We start from the raw sequence: 14,047 nt of genomic DNA on the forward strand, positions 1-14,047 counted from the left end.
AGTTAACGGGTTTTACAAAACTTAATATCAATAAAAGTTCATGCTGTTCCTCGCTGAATTTTTCTGGCTTTTTCCCAGCAACAATGAAAGAGAACTATTAGAGATCTTAGATGAACTATTCTCTAACATTAAATTAACATAGCATGAAATGCATCTACTTTCCAATTTTCTCCATTTTTACACAAATTGTTGTGTTGACCAGTGGCGGCTGGTGACTTCTCTTCCGAGGAGCGCAAATTTAAAATATGTGTTCGGAGTGTCGTGTGTGGGCCGTCATGTCAAAATATCTGTTTGGTTCCTCATGTGAACCTATGTGCATCATGCGTCATGTCAAAATACACCATACTAATACTGTGTTTAACCCCCTTTCGCCATCAGAACTGCCTTAATTCTACGTGGCTTTGATTCAACAAGGTGCTGAAAGCATTCTTTAGAAATGTTGGCCCATATTGATAGGATAGCATCTTGCAGTTGATGGATATTTGTGGGATGCACATCGAGGGCACGAAGCTCCCGTTCTACCACATCTCAAAGGTGGAGATCTGGTGACTGTGGGGGCCATTTTAGTACAGTGAACTCATTGTCACGTTCAAGAAACCAATTTGAAATGATTTTATCTTTGTGACATGGTGCATTATCCTGCTGGAAGTAACCATCAGCGGATGGGTACATGGTGGTCATAAAGGGATGGACATGGTCAGAAACAATGCTCAGGTAGGCTGTGGCATTTAAACAATGCCCAATTGGCACCAATAGGGCTAAAATGTTCCAAGAAAACATCCCCCACACGATTACACCACCACCACCAGCCTGCACAGTGGTAACAAGGCATGATGGATCCATGATCTCATTATGTTTACACCAAATTCTGACTCTACCATCTGAATGTCTCAACAGAAATCGAGACATATCAGACCAGGCAACATTTTTCCAGTCTTCAACTGTCCAATTTTGGTGAGCTTGTGCAAATTATAGCCTCTTTTTCCTATTTGTAGTGGAGATGAGTGGTACCCGGGGGGTTTTCTGCTGTTGTAGCCCATCCGCCCCAAGGTTGTGCGTGTTGTGGCTTCACAAATGCTTTGTTGCATACCTCGGTTGTATTGAGTGGTTATTTCAGTCAAAGTTGCTCTTCTATCAGCTTGAATCAGTCGGCCCATTCTCCTCTGACCTCTAGCATCAACAAGGCATTTTTTGCCCACAGGACTGCCGCATACTGGATGTTTTTCCCTTTTCACACCATTCTTTGTAAACGCTAGAAATAGTTGTGCGTGAAAATCTCAGTAACTGAGCAGATTGTGAAATACTTAGACCTGTAGCCCGTCTGGTACCAACAACCATGCCATGCTCAAAATTACTTAAAACATCTTTCTTTCCCATTCTGACATTCAGTTTAGAGTTCAGGAGATTGTCTTGATCAGGACCACAACCCTAAATGCATTGAAGCAACTGCCATGTGATTGGTTGATTAGATAATTGCATTAATGAGAAATTTAACAGGTGTTCCTAATAATCCTTTAGGTGAGTGTACGTGCCTGCTGCACACGCGTCGAAAGGGTTTATGATAAAAGTGACGCTCACATTAACAATATACTCAAAATACACTTACTTAACACTAAACTCTGATTACACAGATTAATTGAGTATCTGGCCATCGCGAACGTCTCTTTTATCATAAACCCGAAACGTCTACAGCAGGCACGTATTTTGACATGACGTGTGATACACATAACTTCACATGAGGCACCAAATCCCTGTTTTGACATGACGAGGCACACACATTACAAACTAAATACATGTTTTGATGAGCTTCACATCGTGCACCCTCGAAAAACTGGCCGCCATTGGTGTTGGCTGTATGCATTTTTGAAGCTTAATCATTTACTATCACTAAAGTTATTGCAAGAAATATCAAAAAAGAAATGTTTATAGTTCACAAACACTATGAAACCAACTTAATCCTAAACCTTATTATACTTGTTTATGTGGGTTTCCAGACATTCCATACTATGACTGTTTGGGAGGTAAGTGAATGCGTTGAACAGTGTGCTGTTTCTCTAAAATGCATGAAAAAGCACAATTTTTTATTTGCATGTAAGACAGAAGAGTTTATGAGTGTCATTGTGCTGTAGTTTTAAGAGTTTATCTAGATAATACTACACTTTGTAATCTGCTTGTTTACAATTTTTAGCCATTTAAAGACTTTTCTTTCTAAATGTACCTTAATATTTACTGTCAAAATGGTTCCTATCTGTCACTGGGGCAGTACCCTTTAAAAAAGTACACCTTGCACCTCACAAGTTCATACACATCTGTACCTACATTTATGCATCTGGCAGATGCTTTTATCCAAAGTGACTTACAGTGCATTACAAGGTATACATTTTTTATCAGTATGTGTGTTCCCTGGGTTCAAATCCATGACATTTTGCTCTGCTAACGAGCTGTACAGGAATACAGGAGGAAAATTAGGACCTTTAGGACCTAAGATTTTTTCAATTTAAATTTGTATCCATTGCTTTCACTGACATCAATGTTATTAGTGAAATGCAGTATTGGGTGAATATACTTTTTTGCATGCAGCCTGATACGTTTTTCTGTCATTTTAATTCAAGTTATTTAAAAGAATTCTAGCATGAATTGTGCTATTATTATGTACATCTGTGTTATTATTTGTGCTTCTGTTTATTTGTGACTTTCCCTTCATTATTATTAGCTCTGAAATATCATTTTAGGGTTTTGTGTTTCACAGTGTATGACACGCCTCAGAACAATTTGCATCTGGCCCTGCTGACCTGCCTTTTCCTACTGCTGTCTGTGCTCGGTCTCGTTCTGTACTGCACAGACCGCCGAAGACCTCAGCGTTCCTGCGAGGAGCTGCAGACGGCGCTGGCTGTGTACCTGCTGCAATTTAAGCAGATAGTCTGGGCCTGCTGGATATGGCTGACCATGCAATAACTATAACAAACCACAGGGGGCTGTCTGTGGCTAAGAGGAAACATAAAAGGTGAGGATGACAGAGAAATGGAACAGAATGAAAATGATTTTTATTACTAAGAAACAGCTTTATTTTTAATGTTATATTTAGACTGGGCACCAGTCAATATCTATGTGGATGTTTAACATCCGATTCTGTTGTTTTTAGTTGTTTAAAGGCCATGAGCTTTTCAGCACCATTAACCTGGTGTGCATTTTTTGCCCTTTATGGTGGCATAGCTAATGTCACATCCTCATTATACCAAACATATATAAATGACCTCTGTATCTAGTGCTTTATCATTGTAGCAATTATAGGCTGTTGGAATGCATTTCTTTGTCTCCATCCAAAAATACCTTTGCAGGAATATTAACGAAAACTTTAATCACTTTCAGAATTTGTATAGAACCATAAAAATAGAGTACGAATGATTTCTGATGATGACCAGAATTGGAGCCCGATACATTGGTAGAATATCATTGAAAGTTAAATCATCCTTAAATAATTCAGTGTAAATGAATGCAAGCCATTATTTTTTGTATATAAAGTGGATGATTTCAATGGCACACTTTCTGTGTATCAAACAGAATAAGTGTAAGAAAGTATGCAGGAATATGACATGTGTTTGTACTGATATAAACAGCTCCCCCTAAAAAAGGGCTTTCTTGGGTTCCTTACAGACGCACTGATGTAAGATCCAAGTAATGATTTCAGGAACAAGTTATAAATTATTTACTTGACAAGAAAATGATTTCCACACTAGCTTTAAAATAATTGTTTTAGAGCTACTATAGCATAAAAAAAGGTTTATGAGGAAATTCAGTTAGGGAGGGAATAAAATGCTTAAGGCAGTGGTTCTCAAACTTTTCAACATGCGCCCCCACCCCTTCTGTAGGATGTATCCATTCACTCCCACCCTACAAAGAAAATTCATGACCTTAAACAGTTTAAACTTAGAATTTGAATTAAACAAAACATATTAAGTTATAAAATGTACTGCTGATGGTTAGTACTGCTGCTGATGAGGAATTAATGTATTTTAAACTTTATAAAATATTTCATAAAAATTTCCTTTCCACTCCCAGTTTGAGAACCACTGGCACATGTTTTATTCAAGACCATACGTTTGGATATGTGCCCACATTTGTTTACCCAAATATTTTGATACACCTGTGAGGTGTTTTTGTTATATCAGCACTTTATTAGACCCTAAAATCACTCGAGCTCTACAGAATGTGCACACTGTACACTTTTATGTTTGTTTGTTTTTTATAATATTTTGTTTATTCTACTATTTTGCATTTAATGCATTTGCTGTATATACTGATGTTGAATGTCTCAGTGGAATGCAAGACAATAATATTTATTTTACTAATTATAAGATATAGTATTAGAGTACAAATATGCATTTAATGCACTTATCAAACATGTACTGTACAGAATATACAGAAGGACACTAAACATTGTTAATGAATATATTTAAATGTATACTGTATGTGAAAAGAGAGGAACTGGCACAATGACTACACCTTTAACATGTATCTACACGAGTTTAAATTAAGGGCAAAGCTGTTACTTTAAGCACAAATGTTTCCATCTTCTAAAGCATCTCTGTAAGAGATAGAAACTGTTAAAGGATGAGTTGGCCATATTTTGTGTCATGCACTGCCAGATTAACTGGCAAAAGAATGAATGCCATTTAAAATTGTTGACTGCTTTGTTACGCTCGCAATATTTGTTTCAATTTTAGCATTGTTGCAGAAATCCAATGATGCATTATTTTGGTTTACTGTTTTTATACGAATTTTCTTTTCTATATTTATTTGTACTACTCTTTCACACGTTTTAACTTTTAATCTTCCTTTATATCTGCAGTTGTTGTCTCTATTTTTCTAGTCTTTGTGCGAGCATTTTCTATGAAACTACATCCATACTCTATGTCAATCACAGAACTATTGGTTACATATTCATTCATTCATTCTATACAATAGTTGCATGTATTTAAACAGACTTAGAATAACAAGAAAGGCTTTGATTCTTATCAAATTAAAGTTTTCAATGATTTTTCAGAATCTCTAAACTGTGTCACAGCTCTTAAATCTTTATTGTGTTTGTCATACAACTCATAAATAGCATTTAAAAGGGAAGTGATAAAGAGGAACTATACCTTTGTTTCAGTGACTGACATGACAGGGGTCTTGAATGTTAACACATACTGGTGTGATGCTCACATTCATATAAAAATAGAAAATTCAGCCAGTAGTATATTCTCATTCTGGTAGACTCTATAAGAAGGCATTCAAAAACATAACCATTAAACATTAATCTTTGGATAAGGGCACACTTTGAGTACATTACCAAACCTGCTGTGACTTACATTAAATCACTGTGAGATACTTGAGGATTAAAATCGGTATGTGTTAACAAATGTCTTGTTATACGGTCACCATTTAACTGTTTTAATTTTGTTGACAATATCTCATCATAATTCTTCATCTTATAGCACACTTTTGTTTACTGGAACTGCTTCAGGGGAATTCGGATAAAATACAGAAATCAATTAAATATTTTGTATTATTGTAATATGTTTTATATTATATTGTAATAATATAAAATCTCAATGGTTTTATTTGAAATCTTTAAAGCAATAAAAGCAATGCAGGAGGAAAACATGTTACACTTTTTTGTTCAGCAATGCATATTTCTAGGCATTTATTAAATTCATGATCAGTAAAAAAACCTTTTCTATCATTGGTTTTGTATTATTATCATTATTAGTTCTGTTTATGCTGCTGTAAAAAATGCTTGAAAAAAAATTAAAAATAAAAAATACCTTATAAACCTGAAAGTTGCTGTTATTTGTTCCTACCACAAAAAAGATGCAAAAAACAGTTTCCTGTATATACAATGTTTTATTGTGAGAAACACATGGGATTGAGTGTTACAGAGATATTCTCATAACTTGTGCTCATATTAACTTAAAAAACTCATATACAGACTATGTTTCATTAGCATTTACATAACAGAAGATGCGTACACCAAAAAGGCATACAATACATCAAACTTTATTGCAGCATGCACAACAGTTGTTTTAAATAGAATCACCTTTAAGGTTCATGAGGTCTTTCTATCCATAAAAGCAAGTAAACCCAACATAAATTAACCAAATTCGATCATTAAAAACTCCTTTAAGTCTCACACCGCTTATAAAAATATACCATGGTACATTTGATGGCTTTCTATACACGTATCATGGTAGTAACCACAGTACCTCATTAATGCTATGGTGGATTTCAGTACTATGGTATATTTGATCACTGTCCGTATACAATACAGCACATTCTACAGAATACTGTTTCATTGAAGTTTGATGTCATGATGAAGATAGCTTTATGTCACTGAAATTAACTTTCATTTAAGTTTAATATAACACAAATGTACATGCAAGCATGGCTTAAAATAGCAGCTCCTTTAGGAAAATACTATCACAGTCATATACATGGTTATATTTTATACATAGAAACATCAAATGGAACTGTTAAAAAAATCCCATAGAAATTTCAGTGTTACTTGCAGCTGGTTGCCAGTAACTTACTGTAGATTTAAATTTATGTTATTTACTGGCAAGAGTTTGTTCAAAGTTAAATAAATATTAAGGGCTCTATCATACACCCGGTGCATTGCGCGACACAAGTGTCTTTTGCTAGTTTCAACCCTGCGCAATTATCATTTTCACGTTTAGCGCCACGTTGTTTAAATACCAAATGCATTTGCAAATCCCTTTTGCGCCTATGGGCGTTTTGGTCTGAAAACGAGGTGTGTTTAGGCGCATTGTTGGCGCGTTGCTATTTTGAGGCAACTAAAATAGATGCCATTGACCAACAAAAACCTGGTCTAAAGTCAATGGCGCAATATGTTTTTTGTTTTTTAAAGACCGCATTTGTAATATGCGCCTATAAACGGGACGAAAACGCGGGTTTGCTTATCACACACATGAATGCGCAGCAGCACAAAAACGCTTTTAAATATGAAAGATTAAATGATTGAATGTAAAAGATTATTATTGAGTCTCTTGGACATAAATGAGGACTAATTATGAGACGTTAGAAGGCGCAAAGAGCTGCTTCACTTGTAGCCTGGTAAGTAAATAAATGCTTTGCTTTAAACAAATGCATCTGTTTTTAAATGTATTTTTTTTAAATGCTACCTCACAGATTTATTGTTTATGATGACTCTGTACCTGTGGATATGGTGAGATGAAAAACATTTTTAAGTAATGCTTAAAAAAAACTCATGACGCTGTCCAAGTGCTGAAACGTGCGGAGAGCCGTTTGTAAATTCTTTATCTACAAATAAAGTATTTTTTGGAGTACAAACCTTTTCTTACATACTTGTAAATTACTTTTTGATGATATTGGATTTAAAGCAATTAAAAGCCTGCTTTTTTACTTCCATGACTAAAAGAAAACGGTTTTAAAGGTTTTAATAAAAAAAAAAAAATTCAATACAAGTGAAAAATAATACAGTAATTTAACATCATTCTTAAACTGGGGATCTTCTTCCTCCGCTTAGTTTTTCAGACTTTGCGCTGTGCGCTTTAGACAATGGGCTTAGATCGTTAAAATAGGGCCCCTAATGTTGCCAGTAAATAACATACATTTAAATTTACAGTAAGTTACTGGCAACCAGCTGAAAGTAACACTGTATTTCTACGGAATGTTTTTACAGATTTAACCCATTGACAGAAAGGAAATGCAAAGAAAGATGGATCACATACAGAATGTCAATATAGTTAAACTGTAACTGAAATGGTTTAAACTAGTATCTGTGGTATACCTGAGCTCTACAATCTAACTCTTCAGCTAATGTATTACTAATGGAAAAGAAAACTGATTGGAAGCTTGTTCCTCTTTTCTAGATGTGTTTAAAAACACATTAGAGTCATTTAGTTAGACATGTCTGGTAATAAATGACAGTAAAATTGACTTTGATTGTGTGTCACAAAGGATATTTCAAAAATGTATTTAGAAGCAGGTTTGAGTTGAGCTCATCTGATGTGTGAATTAGATTTTTATGTCTATGAAACACTTCATTTGTCTAGAAGCAGCAGACTGTAACACTACAAGATTATCAATAGCATAATCAATGTTTTGTCTTTTATATCATGCCACTTTTCCTGTCTACCACATCAGAGCAGCGTCGTGAGGAACGTCCGAGTAAAAACTCTTTCTCATGGATCAAGCTGTCAACAAGATCTTCTTGACGGTAGTTATGGTAGACCTTCAGAAATGCCATGACGGTGATACTGAGCCAAGTGAGCCAGGCTGCCCACAACCCAAACTAAAAAAGAGCAACATCACAGTTACTAGAAGAGTAAAAGTTTATCATCAAACTGTAAATGTTGGCCTGATAAAGCTTTGACAGTAACCCAAAATACAGGCTGAAGAACTGGGCCAAGTTTATTGGACTGTGGGAATTTTATATGTGCTGAAGACCAACCTGTGCTATAGCAAACTGGTCATAAAAAGCAGAGTTGTCCAAGCCTAGTTCAAGATCAGTGTCCTGCAGATCCTCACAGCTTAAAAAAAAACAGTGGTCAACATTAGATAATTTACAAACATTAGATAATTCACAAATGCAAGCAAAATAAATATTCAGGTAAAGCAGTGTGCCAGATGAAATACTCAATACTGACATATATGACACAATTTTATATTCCAGTAATGCAAAAGTGTGTTGATACTCATAAGGGATCATGAAATTAGGAATTAAATTTTACTTGATCTTTTGACATATAGCAGGTCTTGGTATCATTAATATATCCTGCAAAATTTCCTAGTTTAAAACCACTTCCTCTTCTATTACAAAAGCATTTTTAATAGATAATTGTTCTCAGAAAAAAACAAAGACATGAAAAATGGCTGAATTCAATTTGAATTTGAAATCAATTTTTAGATGACCTGTCTCAGAGAAAGACACAGCACATTATTATTAGCTCTACCCACTGGTGTTCAGACTTTATTCAGAGGAGTAACTGAATCTGATGGAGTAGTTGTTTACCATGATAAGATTGTGATAACAGTAAGATTTCGATGTCAAATTTTGTGCTGTGAAAAAATATTATGCTAATATATATCGAGATAAATCGTCAATTAAGAGAAAACGCTTCCCTGCCAATGACGAGAATTTCCGGCTTTCTGCAATACCGCTATTATCCACCAGGAAGTAGCGCATCACGTGAAAGAGAAAGAACTTTGTGTATGTTTTAAAGATCGCTCTGCATCTGATCTCTAACAAAAATGGAATTATCTCAGCTTTTTGCTCAAAATTGGGTGTTTTTAAAGAAACCTACCCATATTTGAGATGTGATAAAAAGAGAAATAATGAAGGTAGTGATAAAAAGAGAAATAATGAAGGTAGGATGAAACTGTTTTTTTTTAAAGCAGAGCGTATGTTCTTTTATTTGATATATTGTTTGTTTACATTTTCTGGAAGGCATTAAACTTTTGTGAAAATCATTAAAAATGCTGGCCCTGACTGGCAACTTTTTTTTATAAAACGCTGGCGGTGAAAGAGTTAAAAGAGTAAAAATGTTGTAGTGCTTGTTCACAAGCTGAGAGCATTTCATTTAGAAATGGAACTGGCAGCAGCCTGACAATTGGATGGGGGCGGAGCCAGTGTTGGGTGTAACTAGTTACTAAGTAATTAGTTACTGTAATTAAATTACTTTTCCTTTGAAAAAGTAAAGTAAGGGATTACTCTTATTTTTCTTGTAATCTAATTACAGTTACTTCTGATGTAACTAAATACTGTGTATGGACAATTATATATACTATAATACAAAAGTGGATTTAACATGGTTTAAGTTTACAATTATCACTATTAACTGGTTGATTATTAGCATTAATATTAATGAGATGCTGGCTGTTTATTAATACTTAATAGCACATATTAATGCCTGATTCTGCAAAACCTTATAGACCCCTTCAAGGTTTGTAAACATTGAATGACTATCGGGTGCGCGCGCAGCACGGGGTCGAACTGTTCATACCATTTAGGCTTTATAATTTAATCTAACAGTGCTGAAAAATGATGACTTACCTCAAATGAAGTGAGCACTACAAACACAAGCCTCTTTGATCTTTGCATTGTCCCAGTCTGCACCTTAATTGCTTGCAGACGCAGATGTTGTATTTTTTTGTTTTTGAGATTCTGCATGAATCGCGAAAACTTAACAGAAGACCTGGTGCGATTTTCACAGCCCACGACGTAAGTAGGCATTTTTGACGATACCGAATAATACGCAACTCAATCTGCTGTAATGACTTTTCTGACCCCGACATGCGCAGTGGGAACAGCCTGTGACGTGAACCGTGAAGGGGTCTATTCTACATCCTTAACCCTCCCCATTTCTACCAATAATTAAAATTTATAACTTCTTTAGCATTAGTTGTTGGAGTATATTGAGGCAAAAGTAGTTAATAATTAGTTAATAGAGATAATTGGACCCTAAAGTGGGACCAGAATAATTGATGTATTTTATTTATTCAAGCCATTTCAAGCCTATCCTTGTATCATGTACTAAATAGGATTTAGAAAGTAATTAGTAATAAGTAATTAAATACTTTTTGGAGAAAGTAATTTGTAAAGTATTCTAATTACATGATTGAAGATGTAATTAGTAACTAGTAATTAATTACTTTTTTTGAGTAACTTACCCAACACTGGGCGGAGCTAACGAATGCTCCAGTCCAGAGTCGTATAATAATAGAGTTACGACACTCACATAGACGTCCGTTGTAAGAATGGAATGCGGAAGTAACAGCGTGTCATGTAGTGACGCATAGTTCCAAACGCAGCACTGAAGCCCATTCATTTCAATGACACCTGCTGGTAAATCGATGAAATTACCGTTTTTCTTTACATTTTCGGACATTTCATTAATATAGTCAACAGTGATATTTTATGAACTCTGCTGTAGGTAATGATTATCGTTAATAATAACTAGTACAATTTTTATATTTTAATGAGTTGTGTATAATGTGTGAATAATATAGATTTAATGGTTTAATATTTTATTACTGGTGGACTTTATACTTATCTTTTTTAATATATTACGAGTAACACTAGGGGGCAACAGCGACAAGCTAAATGCCTTATAAGAAAGTCACACTGCTTCACAATGCTGCTATGGGTTTCATTGTGTTTGGTAAGTAATACGAGTGATGTATCCTCGAAAATCATGTATAATTATATTAACATTTAATGTGTACTATAAATACAATTAAATATGAATTTAGTGTGTTTCTGTTATGCTTCACTGTTACAAATAACCGCGTTGGCGATCTTTTTTGTGATTTTAATATAGTAAAAGTGTAGGAATTATGTTTTTAGCAGATTGATAGCCATTTATATAGCCATATTTTTGCTATAAAAATAAAAGATAAACTGTGTTGCTGTAGTTGGTATAGATAACCACAGTTATCTTTGGGTCATCATTAACTGTTTATCTTTATTAACTGATTTACTGTATTTCCATCAATCCCTAGTAAAAAAAAAAACGTTATAAACATAGTAAGTATAGTGATCAATTCACATTACAAGCTAATATTTACCTAAAATAGCTGAAAACCTATGCAAACAGATTGACAGCCCTGCTTGGTTAGGAACTGTAGAACGTTACATGAATCACGTGACCGCGCGGCGGCGAGATCAAAGCGTTTCGTAACTCTCTCTTTATATGACTCTGCTCCAGTCCAAGCAGAGAATGTTCACCACAAGTGGGCGGAAGTACATTTTCAGATTTTAATTGAAGTTTATGAGGGTGCATGCATAAAAAATAGACTTACACAGATATTATATTAAAAATAAGATTTGTTGGTTTTGATTACATTTGATTACACTTTAATGGGGAAGGAAGGACACAAATCACACTGACTGGTTCAATCAGTGGATGAAAACAGGGTGGAAAATGGTAATACATTTTCTACATTTGTATGATTTAAAAAAAAACTTTAGTAATATTATAAGTATACCTCAGGGAACATAATAAAAATATTTAAAAAAACACATGTCACAACCGCTTTAACATGTCACAACCCCTTTAACTTTAACAATCACTGAAGTAAACTTACTTGGATCAGTTTTTAACAAAACACACAATACACTTTATTGATAGAAACGTACCCAAAAAGGCCTACCCAATTACAGTAATTAAACTTATAAAGTAAGTCCTGAGAAGAAACCGGACCATCATGCTCACCTGCTGGGCATACTGCCTCCTTCTGTGATGGCATCACACCATAGATTGAAGCCCACACTGACTATTGTGCTGGAAAGGAACACTGCAAACACTATGAGGGTGCTGATAAGCAGGTTCAGGAAGGAATTGAAGATTGAGCTACATACGTAGGGTTATAAAGACATGAAGAAGACAGAATGCTTAAAAATCTCTAACACTCAATTCATTTAAAAGAATAGTTCAACTGAACATGACATATCATAAAGAAAAAGTTTTTGAGTGCATGTAAGAAACATTTTGAGAGTTATGGCAGGGGGGAAATTTTTTAGCAAATAACAACATTAAAGTTATCCTATTACATATAACATACAGCAAAAGGATGGGTTAGTGTGTTGATATTTTTGTGTAGCTGCTTTGTCCATTTTGACACTTGGAAGTGTAAATTACCATAGATTTTAATTGGAAAGAGGCTGCTGTGATATTTTGGGAATATTGTTTTTTTGTCTAAAATAAAGGTTTGAGTAAGTACATAATTTAGGTTGAACTACTGACTGAAATATTGAACTTGATGAACTATTCAAAGAATAATGGTTTCTAAAATGGATGTCAACATTATAGAAATACTGGGTAATATAATTATTTATCAATTTCTTTATTATTACAAACTGCTCAAAATCTATTTTCAAGTTGTATAACTTCTAGTGTAAAATATTGGCCACGTTACTTGGTTATGGCCACTATCAACTTATTTAGACCTTCATATTGTGCAAAATATGAGGCTACCAAATCACAATTACATTGTAGTTTATTATGTAACTAAACATTAAACGAATATGCTACTGTAATATGTGGTACTGTATGACATAACAGCAACCATGCACACTCTCAGCATCCAAACCGCATCACTGGAAGTAATGTACAAGTGAGATCTACATGCAATAATATGAAATAAATGACCCCCTCACTCATCGTGGCCTTTACAGATAAAGAACAGCAGTCTCCAGGCTTGGACAGCGGACAGGATTAGTGACGCGATGCCGACAGCAGTGATAAAACTGCAGGATGACTGTGGTCCCCATTCCTCAATGATAAAGCGCTGCTTCGACACCGTGATGTTCTCGTTCTGCCACATACCTCGCGTAAACAGCAAACATTTCCCCCGAAAATCATCAGTGTTTTCCGAGAGAGGTACTACCGCTATAAAGCCAAATACAAAGGCTAAAAAATAAAGGATGCATTGGGCAAATATGAAATTATCCATTGCCATTTTGATCGCGATTGTGGCGCAAGCCAGCCTTGAGCTGTGGCTCTGCAGCTGCGCAGTTTGACTCTGCAGCAGAGGCGCCTAGCAGAATATATCACAAGCCCCGATGGCATGTAAAGGCAAAATAGTGTCAAAACTGTACAACACAAACTTTAAATAGTTTTCTAAAAGCATTAATTCATACAAATGTTTCAGAAAGCGTTGTAATGCCTGTGGTTAGAAAAAAAATAAATTATGCAGCAGGTAGTTCAAACCATACAATAAAAGATAGGTAGGACTTTTATAAGCAATTTGCGTTGTTTGTTATATCTCAAACATATTAATACAGTATACATAAAAAACTACTAGTACATACCTGACCTTTTGTGACCATTAGGGGCTTTATTGTGTTTTTTTTTCCATCTACAAGAACAGCTATTACAAAATATGCAATACTGGTATTTTATTTGAAATACAATATAGAGGTCACAAATAGACTGTTTTAAATTACAATGTTTAATTTGCAAACATTAATCTGTGCTTTAAGTTGAAATATGGCAGAATGTCAATAATGTATCTCATTGGCTCT

At 34.8% G+C, this 14,047-nt stretch overlaps 2 protein-coding genes across 3 annotated transcripts in view; one reads left to right on the forward strand and one right to left on the reverse strand.

Annotated features, from left to right (window-relative positions):
- Positions 1–3,885, forward strand: part of LOC141362527 (uncharacterized) — a 29,877-nt gene extending 25,992 nt beyond the window's left edge. The window contains exons 9-10 of one of the 2 annotated variants that reach the window (XM_073864749.1): positions 1,995–2,021; positions 2,750–3,885. In XM_073864749.1, the coding sequence (XP_073720850.1) occupies positions 1,995–2,021; positions 2,750–2,955 (233 nt within the window). In that variant the 3' untranslated portion in view covers positions 2,956–3,885. The remainder of the gene's footprint in view (positions 1–1,994; positions 2,022–2,749) is intronic. The other variant, XM_073864750.1, reaches the window with a different exon arrangement.
- A 2,069-nt stretch (positions 3,886–5,954) lies between these two features.
- LOC141362528 (transmembrane protein 179-like) lies at positions 5,955–13,553 on the reverse strand. The gene is made up of 4 exons (XM_073864751.1): positions 13,181–13,553; positions 12,237–12,374; positions 8,474–8,552; positions 5,955–8,314 (listed from the first exon to the last, which is right to left on the reverse strand). Exons 1-4 carry the CDS (start codon positions 13,480–13,482, stop codon positions 8,132–8,134), a joined length of 702 nt encoding a protein of 233 aa, XP_073720852.1. The 5' UTR covers positions 13,483–13,553; the 3' UTR covers positions 5,955–8,131.
- Positions 13,554–14,047: the final 494 nt, after the last annotated feature.

The sequence above is a fragment of the Misgurnus anguillicaudatus genome, unplaced genomic scaffold (assembly GCF_027580225.2).
Source record: "Misgurnus anguillicaudatus unplaced genomic scaffold, ASM2758022v2 HiC_scaffold_28, whole genome shotgun sequence".
NCBI lineage: Eukaryota > Metazoa > Chordata > Actinopteri > Cypriniformes > Cobitidae > Misgurnus > Misgurnus anguillicaudatus.